Source organism: Lonchura striata, chromosome 20 (genome assembly GCF_046129695.1).
Source record: "Lonchura striata isolate bLonStr1 chromosome 20, bLonStr1.mat, whole genome shotgun sequence".
Classification (NCBI taxonomy): domain Eukaryota; kingdom Metazoa; phylum Chordata; class Aves; order Passeriformes; family Estrildidae; genus Lonchura; species Lonchura striata.
Genome location: NC_134622.1, coordinates 3,748,997 through 3,768,962, shown reverse-complemented (window position 1 = coordinate 3,768,962; position 19,966 = coordinate 3,748,997). Strand labels below are relative to the sequence as shown.

Genomic DNA, 19,966 nt, shown 5'->3' with positions numbered 1-19,966 from the left:
GCACCTCCCCACGGGCCGAGTGGATCTCTGCATCCCCCATGGATTCCCAGGGGCTGTGGGTGAATCTGCATCCCCCATGGATCCCTGTGGGCTGCAGGGGCCCAGCTGCTTCACCATGGCTGCAGAGGAATCTCAGCTCCTGCACCTGGAGCACCTCCTGCCCCTCCTTCCCCACTGACCCTGGTGTGTCCAGGTTGTTTCCCTCACATGTTCTCACCTCCTCCCTTCTCTGTCTGGGAAACACTGTGCATGCCCCACTGTGTTTTGATTTTCTTCTTAAATATGTTATCACAGAGGTGTTACCACCGTCTCTAGTTGTCCCAGCTTTGGCCAGCAGCATGTCCATCTTCAGAGCCATCAGGGATTGGCTCTCCTGGACATCTGGCAGCTTTAAGCAGCTTCTCACAGGAGGCACCTCTGTAGCCCCCCTGCTACCAAAACCCAGACTGTGCAAAACAAACAGAACTTGGCTTGTTCACATGGGATGTTCCTCTTTTGAGAATTTTCTTCTAAAATCTTGCTGCGTGACACATACTAGCTATGAGATATTTGATGGAACACTCAGTAATGTATCACACAGAGTTAGAGGTGGTGTTGCACTGTGAACTAATCCTTCACGGACAGCGCATCAAAAACCTCTCATTTCTCACATCACAAGATGAAGAATGAGGAAACAGGAAGAAACATGTGAATTAAGTGTTTTCCAGAAATGTACGGTCTGTAATGCAGTCTTAAATTTAGTACAAACAATTGTAATTATGAAATTAGCTGTTATGACAAATTATGGAGCTCTGCATAAGCAGCAGTTATCTGGTGACTAACAGAGCAGAATCCAAACAGCCCTGGATGGATTATTTTTAATATCTGTGATTGTGTAATATGCAAGGGACTTCCCCTGCATATCGGGAAGTCCCCCTGTTAAAATAATAAGAAACCAAATGTAAATGACCATTTAGTATTGCACAGCTGCAAGTACCCCACCCAAGTTCCATGGGAGGGCTGTCGTTAGTATCTGATGTTTTTAATGCAGCCATAGCAAGTTTTGTCTTTACAAGCTAACAAGGGCATTGGGCTGATCCTGTGCCAGGGTTTGCTGCTGCTGGTCGTGAGGAGAGCCCCTGGCAGCTCTGCTTGGCCTGGGGCTGCTGCCTGCCAGGGTCAGGGGTGCTGTCTCTGCCTGAGGCACCTCTGCTCCTGGCTGAGTGTGGGGCCGGGTTTGCTCTAACACCCAGCTCATGGTGACGAGCTGGGGACATTGGCTGCATGGGGCACACTGGGTTTCAGAGGGAATGGAGCTGAGTGTTCACAGCTGGCTGCAGCTGGGCTCCTCCGAGGATCCTGTGGAGAGCAGAGCCTGGCTCTGTCGGGTGACAGCCTGCCTCTGGTGCCCACTGTAACTGAGGGTGCCCTGGTGGGGACAAAAGCGCTCCTGGGTACACCTTTGTAGTGTGGAATTGATCCCTGCAGCTCTCACATCCCTTCTGATCCTTCTGCTCAGGGCTGAGGATGGAGAAGGAGGACATGAATGCAGCTGGTGCCCTGGCATTCCAGAACGGCTTAGCAGGGAACTCTCCTGCGGTCGCAGCGGGACACAGGGATCTGTCTCCAGCCCACTTGGGGGGTTCCCTATGCCTGGGGTCCCCTCCCATTCAGCCCTGTGCCCAGGTAAGGTGGCGAGCAGGGCTGGGACTGGCTTAGGTGCTCGGGGGCTCCTCAAAGGAACCTTTTGGTGGCAGATGTTGAAGAAGCAGCAAGTGACTGAAAGGAAACGGTGATGCCAGGGGAGGGGCTCCCTCCTGGCTGTGCTGTGCCCCAGGTTCCCCACCTGCCACTCGCACACACACAGACAGTACTGCCGTTCCCGGGGCTCGGGGAGTGCATTGCAGGCTTCGTTCAGCTCTGACAGAGGGGGAAGGCGCCTCTGGCTGCCATATCCGAGGCACCTGTCCTGTCCCTCTGCTGCAGTACCCTGCCACGGGGCAGCAGCAGCGCTCAGAGGAGTCCTGTGGCTATCAGGGCAGCCAGCCTGGCCCTCACCCTTCGCTGTCCTCCGAGTCCAGAGGTCCCCGGAGCTTATCCCCGAGTCCTCCCAGCTCAGCTCCTCCCCAGTCCTGGAGCCGCTGGAGGGGCTGGGCTGGGAAGCACCGACTCGGTGCGAACCACAGCAAATAAAAAATTACGGGAGCTATTGCAGCGGCAGTTCCGCTTCCCCGGGGCTTTAAGAGCCGGCAGAGCTGAGCGAGGGCAGAGGGGAGGGGAGAGCGCCCAGACAGGCAGGAGCAGGAACAGGAGCAGGAGCAGGAGGAGTAGGAGCAGGAGCAGAAGCAGGAGCAGCAGGAGCAGCAGCAGGAGCAGGAGGAGCAGCAGCAGAAGCAGCAGCAGCAGGAGCAGGAGCAGCAGCAGGAGCAGGAGGAGCAGCAGCAGAAGCAGCAGCAGCAGGAACAGGAGCAGGAGCAGCAGCAGAGCATTGCGGGCAGGAGCAGCAATGGGGGACGCCTTCATCCGGCACATCGAATTGCTGGGCTACGAGAAAAGGTTTTTCCCTAGCCAGCACTATGTGAGTACTCAGCAGCGTTCTGGCATGTGAGGACTGAGGACTGAATTTCCTTAGGGAGATGTGACTGAGAGCCTAAATGCTTCATTTCAAGGGGGTCATGGCTGATAACATGAGCTGCAGGCAGCCACAGACTAAACCGTCCTGAACACACAAGACATCAGGCACCTCCTTTGCAAGCCATTGGTATTTTGCAGTCTTGGAAAGGGTTTTTTCCTCTTTGTGTTCCACCCACATGCATGTTTCTGTCCCCTCTCCATCCATTACAACTCCCCTAGTGCCCAGTTTACTTACTGGCAAGGCAGAGCTAGTTGCATTGGGGTGGTGGAAGGAAAACATTCAATTTTGTCTGAAACTGGAACATCCACAGGGCTCTGTGGGCACAATGGGGAGTGGCGTCCCACTTGCCTGCAAAACTGCAGCCTCTGCTTTGCTCCTCAGGTCTACATGTTCCTGGTGAAGTGGAATGACCTCTCCGAAAAGGTCGTCTATCGCCGCTTTACTGAGATATACGAGTTCCATGTGAGTCCTCGCGGGACACGTAGGCTTGGGGTGGGGAAGAAGGAGGGTGAATGTCATCTGAAACTGCCTCAAAGCAAACCTAGCTCAAAAGAGGCTCCCGAGTCCAGTTCTCCGATCTCTTTTGCCCCTTGAAGGTGGGAGCCATTGGCTCTGTGTCCCTGGGCACAGAGTGCCGAGGTGAGGGACCCAGCCCAGACATGCTGGGGGCAGCAGGGCAAGCACCAGGAAAGGAGTCAAGCCAGGGGCAGAGGAGTGGGTGTCACAGGGGGTTCCCCTGGTGCCATCCTCACTGTTGTGCCTGGCTCTGCTCTGCAGAAAGCACTGAAGGAGATGTTCCCCATTGAATCCGGGGACATCAACATCGAGAACCGGATCATCCCGCACTTGCCAGGTGAGGGGCAAGCACCGTGGCTGGGGGGGTGAATAGAAATTGCAGCTAGCTGGGAAATCCCCTGGTGGGTTGAGCTGTGCTGGCTGCCTCCCAGTCAAGTGGGTAGTGCAGTATTTCCTGTACATGAGGCTTGAAATCAAAACCCCAGAAAGATCTGAGCAGTGGCAGTGGTTCTTCCCAACACTCAGCTGCCCTGCAGACCCTGTCCTTCCTGTCTGAAGGCACTCCAGAGGCATGTCCAGAAGAATCAGCTGTGACCCCTATGACCCCTGGCTGGTGCCAAGTGTCTGGCTTTGGGGAGGCTGAACTGAGTGGAGCTGAGCTGAACCTTCTGTTGGTGACACCATCACTGGAGTTGGCTTAATGCCTGTATGGCAACACACAAATTGTGTAAGATGAAACAATGCAACATGTCTTCAATGACAGAGGATGAACTGATCCAAACAGCTGACTGTCTCCAAGCAAGGTGCATGTCAGAAAACTTCCCCATTTTATTTAATTTACTGCTTTAAAGGAAGCAAAAGGGAGTCTGAAAAAGAGCTGCAGATGTGGTCGACATCTCTGGAGGAAGAGTGACCTGCACTATGCAGCAGTGTGGGTGCCAGTCTGGGGGGCTCCACTGCAGCTGGGCTAACACCAGCCACCACGCTGGGCCTCTTCCATCACTCTGCCTCCCACTGTGCTGGGGCTGTTCAAAGCATCCTTATTCCATTTGGGGAACTGAGAGCACTGGGACCAGACAAGTGTCAGACTGCTGGGGGGACATGGCGTGCCACTGACCACACAAAATCACCTCCCATCATGTGGTTCAGCACTGCTCAGGGTATTGCCAGCAGTATTTTAGAGTTCCGGAGTCAAGAATACCATAGGCAGTGGGATGGGGAGGCAAAACATATTTCCTCTGACTGCAGGCTGGTCCCCTGAGCCCCTCTTGGTGCCCTGGTGCATCTGCTGTATTTGTGGCCCAGCAGTTGGGCTTAGTCTGAACACACGTGTAGGAGTTACCCTAAAACTGAAATAGGGTGAAACAGGATCATTTCTGGGCTTGCAGGAGCTGTGCTCCCACAAAGCTTCACCTTATTGGCACAATGCAGCCATGCAGCTCCTCAGGGCCAGACCCACTTGTTTGCAGGGCAAAATTAATGATTCAGAGCAGTGTGCTTGGGAAAGTATTAAAAACAAGGCGTTCTGTCTGCTTTCTCTGAGCCCTTTTTCCTCTCCCCCAGCCCCAAAGTGGTTTGATGGGCAGCGCTCAACTGAGAACAGGCAGGGCACACTGGCTGAGTACTGCTACGCACTGGTCAACCTACCCCACAAGATCTCTCGGTGCCTGCATGTGGTCAACTTCTTCAAGGTCCGTCATGATGACATGAACCCTGTCACAGACAGCCAGTGAGTCCAGCTGCCTGCTATTTGGAGGGAAATCCTGCATTCCTGGCCTTGGATGCTGGCAGTAGCCTGCAGGGAGGGTGCTGATGGATAGGGCTGGTTGGCATTGAGCTGCCTTTGCTCTGACCTGTCTAGGATCAAGAAGCCTGAGGTCTTCCTCCTGACAAAGGATTCCAAGAAAAGCCCCACTGGTAAGAGGTCTCAGAGGGCTGCAAGTGGCTGCCTCAACAGCAGCAAAGTCTGCTGGGGAGAGAGGTTGTCATTCCATGGCAGATACACTCACTAAGAACATGGCTGCTATGCCAGAGCTGCAGCTGGGGAGAAGCCAAATCCTTGTGTGGAATGAGTCATTGTCCTAAAATCCAACTGGTTTGGGGCTGAAAGAGGCTGGGAGGGCACTTTGGGCTGTCCTGGGGCTGCTTTTGGCCAGCCTGGAATAGAGTGTTTCTGGGTTGGGGGCTGGAGGAGGAACATCTGTCACTTCTCTCATGCAGACATCACGGGCCCCATTGTGCTGCAAACGTACCGAGCCATCGCTGACTATGAGAAGAGCTCCACATCTGAGATGGCTCTCAAAACTGGGGACATGGTGGATGTCGTGGAGAAGAGTGAGAACGGTATGTGTCCATCCCCCTGCAGAGCCCCTGAGGGCCAGCCCCCAGCCCACTCCCTGCCACAACTTCAGCAGGAGTGAGTACTGCCCTTGCATCTTGTGTTCAAGCACAGCATGTGAGCTAGTTATGGCAGTGCAGGCTGAGGGTGAGGGGCAGTTCTAGAAAACTGAGCAACACCCTTGCCATGCCTCAGCCTGTGAGGCTTCCTGCCCAGCAGGAGCAGGATGAACTGGTCAAGATCTCTGGTTGCACCATGTCAGCAGAGATTGGCCCCAGCACTGTCCCTTGGTCCAGGACATGGAGATACCTGCACCTGCCCTGGCCAGACCTGGTGCCACTCCCCACAACACTCTTGCCCATGGTTGCTTTCTTTGCAGGCTGGTGGTTTTGTCAATTGAAGAACAAACGAGGCTGGGTACCTGCTGCCTATCTGGAGCCAATGGATGGTCCTGATGAGTCTGAAGAGCAGGAGCCTAACTATGCAGGTAAAATGCTGGGGTGACAGGGTGTGTGTGTGTGTGTCAGAGCACAGCCTGCTGCAGCTCTCCAATGTGATGGCTCACTGCAAAGCTGGGCAATTCAGACTGAGCAGAATCACTGGGCAGGGAGATGCTGGTGTAGGTAGTGCCAGGAGGGATAAATCTCATGGCTTGGTGCATCAGTGTCAACCCTGGAGCTTCCCATGACCTCCAACTCAGCATTAGATTTCTGTTTTGGCTGCTCTTTACCCAGTGAACATGCTGAGGTGGCTGGGTGAAGGCTGAGGTGCTGGGTTCTGCTAGAACAGCATGGTGCAGCATCCAAATCAGGCACAGGCATTCCCAGTGCTTCATCTCTGTGCTGTCCTTATCAGGGCCCGGCCCTGCTCCCTGCCCGCTGCATTACCCTGCCATGAGAGCAGGGCTTTACCATGTGGAACAGAGGAAGGATCCTGCAGACTTGTGCCAATTGCTCAACAGGCTTCAGCTTTGTGGGTTTCACAACACTGGAAAAGCCTCTATTAGCACAACACTTCCTTCTGCCTTACTTCATCACTTGAATTCTGAGCACACTTTCAAGCAGAGATAGGTGTGCTTCCTCTGCTTGCACCCAAATGTTTTCTTCTGGAGAGAAGATGAAGGGGCTAGGATGAGCCATGGGCAATGACAAAACTGGGTGAAGTCTGAATCCAAACCTGAAGCACCCTGAGTCTTGCCTAAAATGTAGGGTGCCTCCTCAGTGGCTGGGGAGGCAGAGCCCCCATCCCTGAGGTGTCAGCACATGATCCCCATCCCCATTTCATGTGTAGGTGAAGCATACGTGGTCCAGAAAAGCTACACTGCTGTGGAAGAGGATGAGCTGACCCTCAAGGAGGGTGATACCATTGAAGTCATCCACAAGCTTCTTGATGGCTGGTGGGTCATCAGGTGAGAGATGCCACAAACAGGTCAGGCCAGCAGCACTCAGGCAGAGGGAAGGGAGCATCCATGGTGCTCCACATCAGGGCTCTGAAAGCCATGGCACGGCATCTTTGGTGCCACTGCCCAGCACTCCCTTTTGCAGGGCTGCTTTCCAGAGTCTGTTCTTTGCCAAATACTAAACATTCCTCTCCTGAGGGCCTCAGAAATATCCAAGAAGGAGACAGATGGAAAGAAAACATGTCTCTGTTATTTTGCCTCTAATTGTTCTGGCATATTTTGCCTTGCTAAACCTCAACTTTCATCCCAGCTGCAAGGAACATGAGAGGTAACCCACATGGCACCAGGAGGGGACAGGCCTGAACTATGACTATGGAATGTCCTGAGTTGGAAGAGTTCAAGGCCAGGTTGGATGGGGCTTGGAATAACCTATTCTAGGGGAAGGCGTCCCTGCCTGTGGCAGGGAGTTGGAATGAGGTACTTTAAGGTCCCTTCTAACCAATCCATTCTGGGACTCTGTGACCACTCACAAAGATGATCAAATCTCTCTCCTGGACTGAGGAGGTGGTTGCAGAGCCATGGCTGTAAGTGATGTTGCTTTATGTTGCACTGCAGGAAGGATGAAACCACAGGTTATTATCCCTCCATGTACCTGCAGAAAGCTGGGGAGGTGAACACCTCTGTGAAGAGTGAGCTGAGGAACCGGGGTGCTCCCCCACGGAGGTGAGAGAAGCTCTGTGTAAAGGGCAGAACATCTGCCTCTTCCTTGAGGGAGATGAAATTAAACCAGACAGGCTGTTGTGGTGTCACCTGCTTGCCCTGTCAGTGAGGAGCTGCCTGGAGAAATGTAAGCAGGGCACAGACAAAGCAGGGCTGTCCTCCCACCAGTTCTGTGCTCCCCAAATACCACAGGCACCCCGGCATTGCTGATGCAGGGCTCCAAGATCCTTGTTCCAACAGGTCCACCCGTCAGGTGTATTTCTCCTTGTCCTTCTGCAAACTTTATTTTCTGGGCGAATTTTGTTTAATTTTCAAATTGGCCATTTTCTTGCTTCCTAAGTGTGTGCACTGAATCTTTCAGAGGCAAGGAGACATTTGGCTAAATAAAGCTGCCGAGTGGCCTAATCTAATGAGAAGATTTGAGCTAATGCAAGGGATTTTATTTTGATTAAAAAGATAAAAAGCAATAATAATTCACGAATTCCAGTACAAAGGGAATGACTAAAAAGTGCAGAATTTGCTGCTATCTCTTTTTTTCTGCAAGATGACACATCAGGCCTGCTATAAAATCTCTCCAAATCCAATTTTGCTGGAGCATAGATTGAGTGTGAGACACTGTAAAATGGTCCAGATCCACTTATTTGAACACAGTGATGTTTGCTGGTAGCCCTGGGGGAGATGAGTGGCCTGTTCCAAGGACGGTGGCTTGTCTCCCTGCCATTGTGACTGCTGCCTCCACGGCACTGGCAGCCAGGCCAAGCCCCACTGTGAATGTGGTGACCTGTTGTGGGCAAGAGCTTTGCTATGATGTGGGGTATGTGCTCAGACCAGGAAGGGGCTGAAGGCAGACAAGCACATTTCTTTGAGAAGAGCAGGAGGACGATGCCATGGGGTGGACATCAGGAACCACCTCACTCCTGCCGTGGTACTGAAGACAAAGCAGGGGCCTCTGTCTGCCTGCCTGGGGACAGTCCCCAGTGCTGGGGGTTCCCCTGCAGCAGCCCCAGGCTGCTCAGCTTTTCACTTCTCTCAGTAGTTTCTCTCCTGTGGGTTGAACACCGCACATCCGGGTGCACACTGACACATGCCCCACACTCCACTCCCTTGTATTGGAGCCTCAGGGAGCCATGCCAAGCCCTACACCAGGGACCTCAATTTTGTGGCCAGGATAGGTGCTGTATGTTCATTCATCAAAGAGCTATAGATCACTCCTGGGGCTTTCTTGGACAAACCTCATACCCATCTTATCCTTCCAGCCTTACACCCAATCTTCCTCACCAATCCCTATCATTACTTTCCAGATTTGTGCTCAGGGTTCACCCTTCAGTGGTTCCTTGCAAAGCCCCATCCAGCTGCCTCTGAACACATCGCAGATTGTGTCTCACTGATGGCATCCACCAGGCAAAACCCAAAAGCAGAAACTGGGGTTTGGGTGAAGCAGAGGAGGAAGTGAGGGGAAAGGAGGTGTGTGGTGTGAGAGCTGCCAGCATGAAAACTGAAAGTTTTGTTTCTCACTCCTTGCAGATCCACCATCCGAAATGTGAAGAGCATCCACAAGCAGGGCCGGAAGCAAATCAGCCAGGAGACCTACAGGAGGAACAGCAAGAAGTACACCCAGAACCAGCGGAAAATGAGGGGAAATTCCCAGAACAAGGCCAATGTCATCAGTAAGTCTCAATGGAAATGGAATCCTGACCCTTGTCCCCCAGCAGTGCTGGCAGCTGGAGCAGGGTGGCACACTGAGGTCACACCATGCCCATCTGTCCTTTTCCCATGGGGAAAGTCTGTGCAGGGAGGTGTTTCTTTCAACGAGTTTTCTCACCCCTGGCTATAGGTCAGACAGAGCAGAATATGGTCCTTGAAGGAGGTCAGCCCACATTTGGGACCTGTGCTTTCCTTCGTGCACCTAACCTCCCCCATGCTGCCATTACCATTGCAATTGCCATGTATGTTAGCTGTCAGCAGAGCCCCCAGAAGGAAGTGTTACATGAAGAATCATAGAATTCTAGAATTCAGTTTTGGTAGGAAGGGACCTTAAAGACCAATTAGTTCAAAGCTTCCCCTTGATTGGATTGCTCCAAGCCTCATCCAAGCTAGCCTTGAAAGGGAAGCCACAGTTTCTTTGGGCAACCTGTTTCCCACTACCTTCACAGAAAAGAATTTTTTCCTAATATTTAATCTAACCCTGGCCTCTGACAGTTTGAAACCACTCCCTTTTGTCCTACCAGTTCAAGTGTTTGTAAAAAGTGTCTCTTCATGAAGAAGGAGAGAGGTAGTCCTTGAGGTTTACCCTTTATATCTGCTAGACCCCACACAGTACCTCCCCAGAGCTAAAGAGGGGCAGACCTCATGCAGACCTAAAGGCAGGCTTTCCCTGAACACAGTTCCCAGTGGGCACTGGAGGGCATGTCCTGACACCATGACCTACAGGAAAACCACTACATGCAGCAGGGACAGGGGGAGAGGCAGGAGCTTTGGTGGCCATGATGTAGGAAGCTGCTGAATGTTCATGAGGGTGGTGTGTGGTGAACAGCTCTGATCCATCTGTACACCTTTTTTACTTGCAGTTGAGAAAAATGAACCAGAGGACAACAAGCCCAAGGCTCAACCTGCTGTTCCTCCCCGTCCCAGCAAAGACCTCATCCTGAACCGCTGCACTGAGAGCACGTGGAGGAAGATCCTGTGAGGATCCTGTGAGCCCCTACACCAGCCACCCAAAGCTTCATCTCCTCCAGCTCCTGTGCAGCTAGGGCTTGGATCTAGGGATCCAGGGATCCAAGGATCCAGGTGGTTGTGGCAGCCACCACAGGCCGGGGAGGCTGCGGCCGTATCAGCCCGGCCTAGTGCCCCTCATCCTCCATCACAGCCAGCCCAAGGTGTCCTGATTGCACTCTGAGGAGGGACCAGCCCTGCTCTACCAGCTCCTTATAAGTACCAAGTCCTTATCTCTAGATGCCATTCTAATACCTCTTTGTATTTTGAATTATTTTTGTGGTTTTCATCAATAAAGGAGAGACACTTGACAGACTGTGAGGAGCAGTGTGGGCATGGCGGCAGGAAAGGTGTTCCTCCAGGTGGATATTGGGCAAGGAACTCTTGCAAAAGATGCTGGCAGTGAGGAAATTTATTTGAGGGGATGAAAGGACAGCAGCTTCCTCCTGGAGTGAGGGCTTAGTGTTGAGAGAGGGCTGCTTCACACATGGAGTGTGGTGGGATGGCTGCACTTGGTTCCGGCCACAGGCAGCCCTGCCATCGCTGTGCCAGACAGGGCTGGCTTTGGGTGTGATCTCGGTCTGGGTTTGGGATGGGGCTGGGTTTGGACCTGGGTTTCAGTTTTGATCTTTGGAGCTGGGTCTAAGTCCACATTGAGGTCTGGGGGTGTGTTTAGATTCAGGTCTAGGTCGGGGTGTAGGTTTAGGTGTGTTATAAATGAGGTCCCTATATGTCCTTTAATAAACCACAAGATTTAAAATTTAGCAGCAATTTTAATTGAAGTATAAAATAATAATACAGTCAAATATAATTCAGTAGTTACAAAAAGAAATTTGGCAGTGGTTCAGATAAAGCATAAGGAAAACCGACTGGAGTACACGGAGGGCTTCCCACTCTACTTCACGTACAGAAGGCAAAAGAATCCACACACAATTTTTATACTGTATGCTAATACATATTCATCAATATTTCCTGTAAATCTCCCATTTTCGATTATTGAAATCTACATGAGTATTCTGCACAGCACATGCTCCATTGTTGCTATGGAGTCTCCTGGTCTTTACAAGGGTCTTGCTGGAGGAAGGCCAAAGGTCTTCCTCACAAGTCCTGTGGATAACCTGGCAGGTGGCGCATGCGCTTTGGGCTTGGTGTTATATAAATAAGCACTATGTTCCAATTAAACCTTTTTTATTTCATAGATAAGACACTAGTTTAGACTCCCTGTCCGGAATGGTCCCAATTTTATTCATGTTCAAGGTCGATCCTGCTCTGGGAGTTGTCTTTTCACTTCAGTTGGTGCCAGTTTTGGTTTGGGAGTCAGCTCCTGACTTCCTCCCTTTCCCACGGCCGAATCCAACTCCTGCACCCTGCTTCCCACATGAATTCTTGAAGAAACCCATCTGCTTCGTAACACTAATCCCATATACATTTCCAATTATTCTCCCAAATTACTGATACAATTAGATCTTATTCAGCTGGAATCACACCCATTTATCATTTATCAAGGGGTGAGTTTGCGCCTCAGGCTCGGGGCGGGCGGGCGCTCCCCTCAGAGGGAGGCGCGGTCCCTTTAAGAGCACCGCGCATGCGCGGGGGGCGGCGCTGCGCGGGCCGCGTGTGGGAGCGGCCAAGATGGCGGCGGCCTGAGGGCGCTGATGGCGGGGCTGGCGCGGCGCCTCTTCTGCCGGGGCTTCTGCGCCCCGGCGGTGCCGCCGGGCACCCGCCAGCTGCGGCAGGCCGAGGAGGCCGCCCCGGTGTTCCAGTACGCGGGGAAGGCGGCCAAGCGCAAAGACCGTGTGTTCGTGTGGGGTTTCAGCTACTCGGGCGCCCTGGGCATCCCCAGCTTCGTGAAGCCGGACGAGGGCTGGAAGAAGCCGCGGCGCATCCAGGGCACGCCGTACCGCCTGGAGACGGAGGAGAAGGTGCGCCCGGCGGGTCTGCCCCGGCCTCCGAGCCCGCTCCGGGCTTAGCACAGCTGAGAGCGGCGTTTAAAGGCTTTGCTGTGATTCAGTGGTTGTATCGACATAGTGGTATTGCTTGGGATGAGGACTGTCTAACTGCAGCAGCGTAGAGTTTACAAAAGATGTATTTGTAATTTTGTCAGAGGCATTGAAGAGTACTTGCCAGCTAAAATGGGTCTCTTCCCGTGGCTCCCACCTGGCAAACGGGAAGCTTGTGTTGAAAATCATGTTACTCTTTTGTCAGCGTGTTTCGCTCGAGCTCTGCTCTCGAGTGCAGAGGAGGTCAGAGCGTTCACAGAATATTTGTAATATTCGGGAAGGGACTCAAGGATGACGGAGCGCAGCTCTGGCCCAGTGCAGGACAGCCCAGCAATCCCACCCCAGACCTGAGAGAATTGTCCGAACCCGCCCTGGGGCCAGGCCCTTCCCTGTTCAGTGCCCGGCCGCCCTCGGGGGTTAGAACCTTCTCAAATCCAGCCTAAACCTCCCCCAGCACAGCTGCCCTCGGCTCCTGTCCCTGGTCCCCAGCAAAGGTCGGGGCTGCAGACCCCAGGGGGATCTGACCTGTCTCCATTTCTCCAGGCCGAACACACCAAGTGACCACAGTTGCTCCTCATGTGACTCTTATGCTGGGTGCTTTTGTCAAAAGGAGTAAAACATGTTATTCACTTAATATCTCTGGGGTTTTTTGTTTGTTTGTGTTTAAATCTGCTGATGCAGGTCAGCAGACAGGTCTTTTTTGTGGTGTTGAATAGGGCCAAGGTAATGCAGAAATAAAGGTGTATGCACACAAAACCAAAACTTTTAAGGCAGAATGGTTGGACCTGTGTTCTCACCACTGTGCTTATCACAGAAGACTGGTAATTTTTGGACACCATACATGCCATGAATTTGGGCTGCATGTGAATGTAACTTAATGAAGAATGAATGCTGATGAGCAAGTAGCATGGAGTGAAGCTTGCTTTTCTAAGCCACAGCTTCTAACTGAAAGGTGTGGGTTTTGTCTGTCTTCAAAGATATCCTCTGCTGCCTGTGGTTATGGATTCACACTGCTGGCTTCTAATACCAGAGACATCACCAAAGTGTGGGGCATGGGGCTCAACAAGGATTCCCAGCTTGGATTTCAGAGAAGCAGAAGAGATCAAAGTAAGGATTTAAGTGTTTTAAAGACTTACAGGGTGACACTGCAGTATGCCTGTGGTACAGGAATCTTCATGAGTTTGGAGCTGTGAAAAACATCAGGAGCCTTTGATGCTGTCTCAGGTTGTGCTTTATTTTTTAAACAGATCTTTCTCTGAAATTTATATGTGTTTTTGTGTGCTTTGTAATTGGTCAACACGTGCCTCTGTTCTGTACACTGCACTTAATTAGTTTCATCTGGATAGGAATGTAGCTGTTTATTCTTCAAAGTGATGCTGGTTAATCTGTAGCTTTGAATCTATAGTTTGATAGTAGGCACAGTTTAGTTAATAAAATCATTTTGGCAGGATGATTTGCTCGCTTCTGTTACCTTTGCACTTAAAAACTAAAGCCCTTTAGTTTTCCTTCCCTTCTCAGTTAAGAGTTTTTTATACAGTCTGTGGGGCTTTTGTGAAGCTGTAGGGTTTAAAATTATTTTAATAGCAGGTTGCATTTTGAAGGAAAAACATGGTTTTCAGTCATTTTGTCTTACACCAGGCTCTCAAACTCCTTTAAGAAGGCGATTGCTGTGCAGAACATTGCCACCTACCACCGAAGACAGGAAAAACACAAACTTTCCTCATAGAATGGCCGAGTGCCTAGGCATTTTGTCATAAACAGTTGAGGAAAATCACAGTAGAAGCAGTTTTTGTCATTTTGATATATAAGACTGTAATCCGTCAAGGTAGGGTGTGTCTGATATGGGCAGAAGATTAAACTTGGTGGAGAAGCAGAAGAAAATTGCAGCATGTTGAGGTTTGCTGTGGTGCTGCTTTGTGGGGCGCTCTGGGTGGTTGTGGAAGTGTGTGCACACAGCAGGTGTGTGCTCAAGCAGCAGCTGTAAAATGCAGGGGCTGCAGAAGCTTCTGCTCACTTCTGCTTTTAAAGGTTTCAGCTTTTGCTGGGTCTAATGTATGTGCTGATGTCTTAGGAGTGTCTTGCAGTTACCTTTTTTTTATTATCTGACCTGGAAATTATTTTTGTCAGAGAATCCATTAGTAGGTTAAACAGTTTTGCAGTTCAAGGCTGTCAAGTAAGCGAGTGTGTTTGGTAAGATGGGTTGAAAATGTGAAGATCAGTGGGATTGCTACTGCTCCATGTTTAATGTACCCCCAGACAAGTTTTCCTTTGGGATGTGTTGCTCATTGCTGTTTTACAGGCTGACTTTGGTGCCTGGTGCTTCCAGCACTGCGTTGCTGTAGATACTTCATTTCCAAGGGAATTTGCAGCCTTCTGACTTTTAGATGGTTGCATCTAAACTACTGCATATTTCACACTCACCCCCTGTTCCTTACCCACCTCGTTGTCTCTTTTTCCAAATCCCCTCAGCAATGGTTACTACATATCCCAGTAGGATGTGTCTTTCTGCTGGAGGGAACAGAGAGAGGAAAAGGTTATTTAGCTTGGTGACTTCCAGGTGTTTCTAGACAGAGAGTTAGTTGTCTTTAAGTTCCTGCTCTATTGCATGGCAGATGCTCACCATTGGCAAGCTGCCTGTTGTGCTGCCTGTCCTCACATCCAGTAATGTCTTACCATGAAAGACCTGTATAGATTTTTAATTTTTTTTTAATCTTACGTGGTTTTTTGTTGTTATTTTTTATTTTTGGCTGTGTTTTTTTGTGGTTTTTTTTTTTTTTAGTTTTTATTTTTATTGAAGGCAGCAAGGGCCAGTAAAGTACTGCTCCCTGTATGCAATATTGCTTTGGGTCCTCTAATTTCTCTAATTACAATAACTTTGATATCAAGGCATTTTATCTCCTTTTAACTTTTCCCCTAGTATTGATTTATGGTTTGCTGTTCTTTCCCCCCTGCTCCAGTTGACTGTAACTGATTCTGTATTCTTCAAGTTGCTAAATCTCTTTTAAGTACAGCATGTCATTTTTCATAAACGTTAGATGTCTTATTCACTATGGACCTAGCCTAGCTAGTCTTTCTTGCATTCCTTAGTTCTGAAAGTGCCTGTAATCTGCTTTTCTTTAAGATTTTTTTTCACCTTTCCTGCTACTTTTTTGTGATTGTTGCTCTTGTACCTTGTTTGCAATATTCCCAGTTGCAAAGAACGTTTGTGTGTGATATTAAGCTCTAGTGATGCAGCTGTATTCACCAGAGTGGTTGAACATGCTGGTGAAAGCCTCAGTTTCACAATTCTGCCACCTGAAGCCTTAATAACATTCACCCTCTGGTAATTGTGGACTTTCATTTAGGCAGTGATTGACTTCAGCAATCTCCATAGCTTTTACCTTCTCCTTCTCTCTGTCAGCCTCTTTGGTTAGTGTCTTGGCTTTCTAAAATGTATCTGCTTCTATAACAAAGCAGAAGTAAGTGTGTGAATGTACAAGATCAGCAAATATTTGTTAGATTTACTTTGTGGAAACTACTGACTTAAAATTGTTCTCTTTTCCTTAAGCTAAGGGCTATGAATATGTCTTGGAACCATCTCCAATTCCATTACCACTGGAGAAACCACAGCAAACTCGAGTCTTGCAAGTGTCCTGTGGGAGAGCCCATTCCCTGGTCCTGACAGATAGTGAAGGAGGTACAATGTTGCTTGTGTTGGTGATGTCTATGGGTACCTGGCTATGCTTTTACTAAAAGCTTGAAAAAAATTGTCTTCTGTCCTTTAGAACTATATCCCAGCTGGGCTGTTTGCACTGTATATGGGATGCAGGCAGCTGTTGGCCTTTGTAGGATTTCTTCTGCGAGGGAAAGCCATGAGCTTCACTTGGCTCAAGTTGTAAATGTGTTGGGACTTTTTACTACAAGTTTTGTTTCTCTAGCCCCAGGTCTGGCTGAGTGCAGCCTGATTTTTTCACTCAGATGTGTTTTTGAACACAGATTTGGGTGACTATGCCAGTACTCCTGTGTTACTTCCCCTTTAAGCCCCAGAGTGACATGTTTATTAAATAAATAAATTAATTAGTAGTTTATCGAGAAGATCTTGTTTGTGAATTGTCTCTCCACATCTCTGGGAACTCTTTGGTGCAGTGTCTTCAGTGCTGCACCAAGTGATCCAGTGCAGCTTCTTAGTGAGCTGGTTGGTTCATTGATTCCCACTCCTGTGGGATTGCTGATCTGTTTCTGAGTCTCTTTGACAGTGGCAGGATGAGCTTGGCAATTCCCCACTGTGACAGACAGCGGGCTCCAGGCACTGCTGCTGTGCCTACAGCAATACTGCTGGTGAAAATGGATTCAGTCACTTTCATTCAAGTGGCCTTTGAAAAAAGCTTATACCTATTTTTACATTGCTGTTCTCTACCTTTCAGACTTAGAACTGACTGAAAATATTTTGAGGACCTGAAAAGAGGCTTTCAGGGTATTGCGCAGTAATAAAACTCGTGTGTTTTATAATTGTTTTTCAGTTTTCACAATGGGAAACAATTCTTATGGACAGTGTGGCCGGAAGGTTGTTGAAGATGAAATTTACAGGTGAGAATTCAAAGATCAGGAACTTTCTTATTGTTGGAAACATAATTGCATGAAAACAACCCTGCAGAAAAACCTGAAAGTGGAAAAGGTCTAGTAGTATAAGCATTTAATTTAAAATTAGGGAGTCTGAGAACTGAGGTTTTTATGCTGCAGGTGTCATACAAGCAGCCTTTGAACCCAGGCTTGGGCACTAGCATGCTGCTGACAACATTCACAAGAGACAAAAGAATATCAGCATGGGACAGTTCTTTTAGGGCGTAGTGGGAGAACCCAGCCTTCATAAATTGCTTGAGGTAATTGGTGTTAGTAGTTGGGCTTTCTCCCTTTAGCTGCTCAGAGTACCTGTACTGTTCCTGAGGATGTTAAAAGTGCCATTTAATTATGAAAGAGGCATCTTCTTGTTAAGTCTCTGTTGCATCTGCCTCTGAGTCTGATGCTTTTCCTTCACTGGGCTTTTTCTACAAAAAAACCCATTTCCTTCATTGGGTTTTTGTGAGTCTCACCAAAGCATAGGCTCAAAGTGCTTTGTATGATAGAGTAAATGAATAGTGGGAATATGTTGAGTTTCTGATTCCCTAGTAGGACCAAAAATTGCTCTGTGATCACAACACATGGTCTGTAAAGTTTGAGAAAATAGCTGTAAATAGGTAGCTTTTGTTAGTCTTGATACTGGAAGTCAGTCATTGGATTGTTGATAATCCCTGGTACTGTGAAAAAATGACAGAGATGTTAGCACTACACTGTGCTCTGGGATATCTGGTTTATCTCTAGCTAAGTGTAGTGTTTATATGGGTATTGCAGTATTGTGTCGTGTGTCTGCTCATTCTAGACTAGGGACTGACTTTGAGGGTTGCCCCTACCCCCAGTCACAAGAGTTTATATTTAAAAATGACAGTTCTAAACTTCTTAAATAAGAGAATATAGAATGATGTTCCTTCTTTGTGCAGGTATTTTGCAGTGAAACTACATGCAAACAAATTTCTCTACTTGTGGTAATAAAATGGCTTTCAGTAGAGGCAGGTTTACCTTTGTGTTTTTTTGCAGTCTTCTGAAATCCTCTGTGTTGCCTTTTCTCTTCTTGGTGGTTGGTTGGTGTCCAGTGGAAGCCATCTCATTCATCAGCTGAAGGAATTTGACAGCAGAGTTGTCCAGGTGAGAGGATCATCAGAGCTCAGTCCTGAGGATGAATTGGGAACCAGCTGAACAACCAGGCTCAGAGGGTGGCAGTCACTGGCTCGAAGCTGAGTTGAAACAAGTAACAAGAGTGGGACCCCAGGGGTCTGGGGTCCAGTCCTGTTTACATTTTCACTGGTGATCTGGGTCACAGAGTGTTCCCTCAGCAGACAGCAGGTGACATAAACTCTGAGGAGTTACTGATAAACCAGAGGGTGGTGCTGCCATCCAGAGGCTGCAGAAATAGGCCTACATGAACCTCATCAGCAGTGGAAATGGCCAAGTCCTATTGCTGGTGAAGAACGATTTCAGACACCACCATGGGCTAGGGGTGACCGTGTGGGAGGCAGCTGTGTGGAAAAGGCCCTAGGGTACACCAGGCTGACCATGACCCAGCAATGTGCCTTGCTGTAGAGAAGGCTAATGATACCCTTGGCTGCATGAGGAGGAGTGTTACCTGCACGTCAAGGAGAGGATTCCTCTTTTCTATTCAGCCACACTCAGAGTGCAGTGTCTACTTCTGGGCTCTCCACCCACTACTCTCTTCCTGTCATGATTTCTTGTTCCCCTTTGTCACTTTTGTATTGCTTAGGAGTTTAAATTTTGTCTTTGCCTTTTCAGAAATGAGCTGTGAAACCATTACTTATATTAGCACTAGGTCAGGTTCCTAGGAGAGCAAGGGACTGCAGGGCAGCAGAAACACTTGCATGTACACCCACCTGATGAGACTGTGCTGTAGTTCATCCTAAAACTGTTTTGAATTAGGCTTGCAAAACTTCTGATTGGACTTTGCATGGTTTTAATTTTTTTAGGGGGATTGAATACTTGGTACCTGCTTGTACTTTGATAATAGCAGTTATGTGCTTAATGTTGGTAGTCACTTTCTTACTTTGTTGATTAAATCCATTTAATCTTTGTTTAATTTTTAATGTCTGCTTTTGAATGACTTTTTCCTTGGCTTTGATTCCTGCCAAGCCTGTGGCAGACATGATGGCTAGTTCAACATAAATATAGATTTGAGAACAGCTGTGTGCCTAGAGTGCTTACATGGCAAAGAATCCCTAGCAGTTTGTAGCTGGCATCAAGAATCACGTGGTTAGCATCCTGTGAAGGGGGAGCTCTTATTTACTCTTTGCTGCTTTTATTGTGATACTGCTGAATCAAGCTTTCTCTCCTTATTTTGGATCTTAGAACAATTCAACTACAGCATTGCTTTCCATAAAGAAAATTCTGCTGATTTCTGTGTTGTATCTTGTGGTTCTTGGCCTTTCCTTTCCCATGTGATCAGGAGAAAAAGGCCAAAATGTGAACTGATGGACAGCATAGAGGTCATTGCTCAATTTATCTGTCACTAATGCTTCACTAAATCAAGTCTGAGCATGTAGCCTTTCCTGACTGACTTCTTGTTTGTATGCAGGTGGTGTGTGGGCAGGACCACAGTCTGTTTAGAACCAAGAAAGGTACAGTCTATGCATGTGGATGGGGAGCTGATGGACAAACAGGTAGGAACTCAGCTCAGCTTGCTTTTGAGGGAATTGATGAAAATAGCAAGCTGTCCTAATTGAGAAGTTGTGATGTGTATTTGTCATGCATGTGTGGACAGAAAGGGGCTGCTAATGTTTCCAGTTGTGTGTAGATGTTTTCAGTACTCTTGTGTAACCAAACTGAGACAATCCAGTTCATTTTTGAGGACCTTTAGGATGCTGCCCTGGCAATCCAAGCATGCACTTGGAGGAGTGTGTATCTGCTGTTTAAAGCTTCTGAGGGGATGTGGAAGTGACATGGGCAGCTTTGCTCTTCAGTTTGGTGCAGCTTTGCCTTCCTGGTTCTTGTTTTGGGGTCTGTTCTGTTCTTTTGAACTGACAAACAGCTTGGTAGCAGTTGCAAGCAATTTTAGCTTGGGATCCATGGGCAGGCACTTTTTATGG

At 48.9% G+C, this 19,966-nt stretch overlaps 2 protein-coding genes across 4 annotated transcripts in view; both read left to right on the top strand.

Moving 5' to 3' along the window:
- The first annotated feature begins 1,704 nt into the window (after positions 1–1,704).
- NCF1 (neutrophil cytosolic factor 1) lies at positions 1,705–10,615 on the top strand. Its single transcript, XM_021541728.2, has 11 exons — positions 1,705–2,557; positions 2,996–3,076; positions 3,392–3,467; positions 4,694–4,859; positions 4,992–5,047; positions 5,351–5,473; positions 5,848–5,955; positions 6,759–6,876; positions 7,483–7,590; positions 9,112–9,254; positions 10,155–10,615. The coding sequence occupies exons 1-11, from the start codon at positions 2,486–2,488 to the stop codon at positions 10,271–10,273; spliced, it is 1,170 nt and encodes a 389-aa protein (XP_021397403.1). The 5' UTR covers positions 1,705–2,485; the 3' UTR covers positions 10,274–10,615.
- A 1,321-nt stretch (positions 10,616–11,936) lies between these two features.
- The window catches only part of RCC1L (RCC1 like), an 18,888-nt gene continuing 10,858 nt past the window's right edge, over positions 11,937–19,966 (top strand). For all 3 annotated transcript variants that reach the window (XM_021541736.3, XM_021541735.3, XM_021541734.3), the window contains exons 1-6: positions 11,937–12,221; positions 13,277–13,406; positions 15,847–15,975; positions 16,799–16,865; positions 17,966–18,017; positions 19,456–19,540. In XM_021541736.3, the coding sequence (XP_021397411.2) occupies positions 11,955–12,221; positions 13,277–13,406; positions 15,847–15,975; positions 16,799–16,865; positions 17,966–18,017; positions 19,456–19,540 (730 nt within the window). In that variant the 5' untranslated portion in view covers positions 11,937–11,954. The remainder of the gene's footprint in view (positions 12,222–13,276; positions 13,407–15,846; positions 15,976–16,798; positions 16,866–17,965; positions 18,018–19,455; positions 19,541–19,966) is intronic.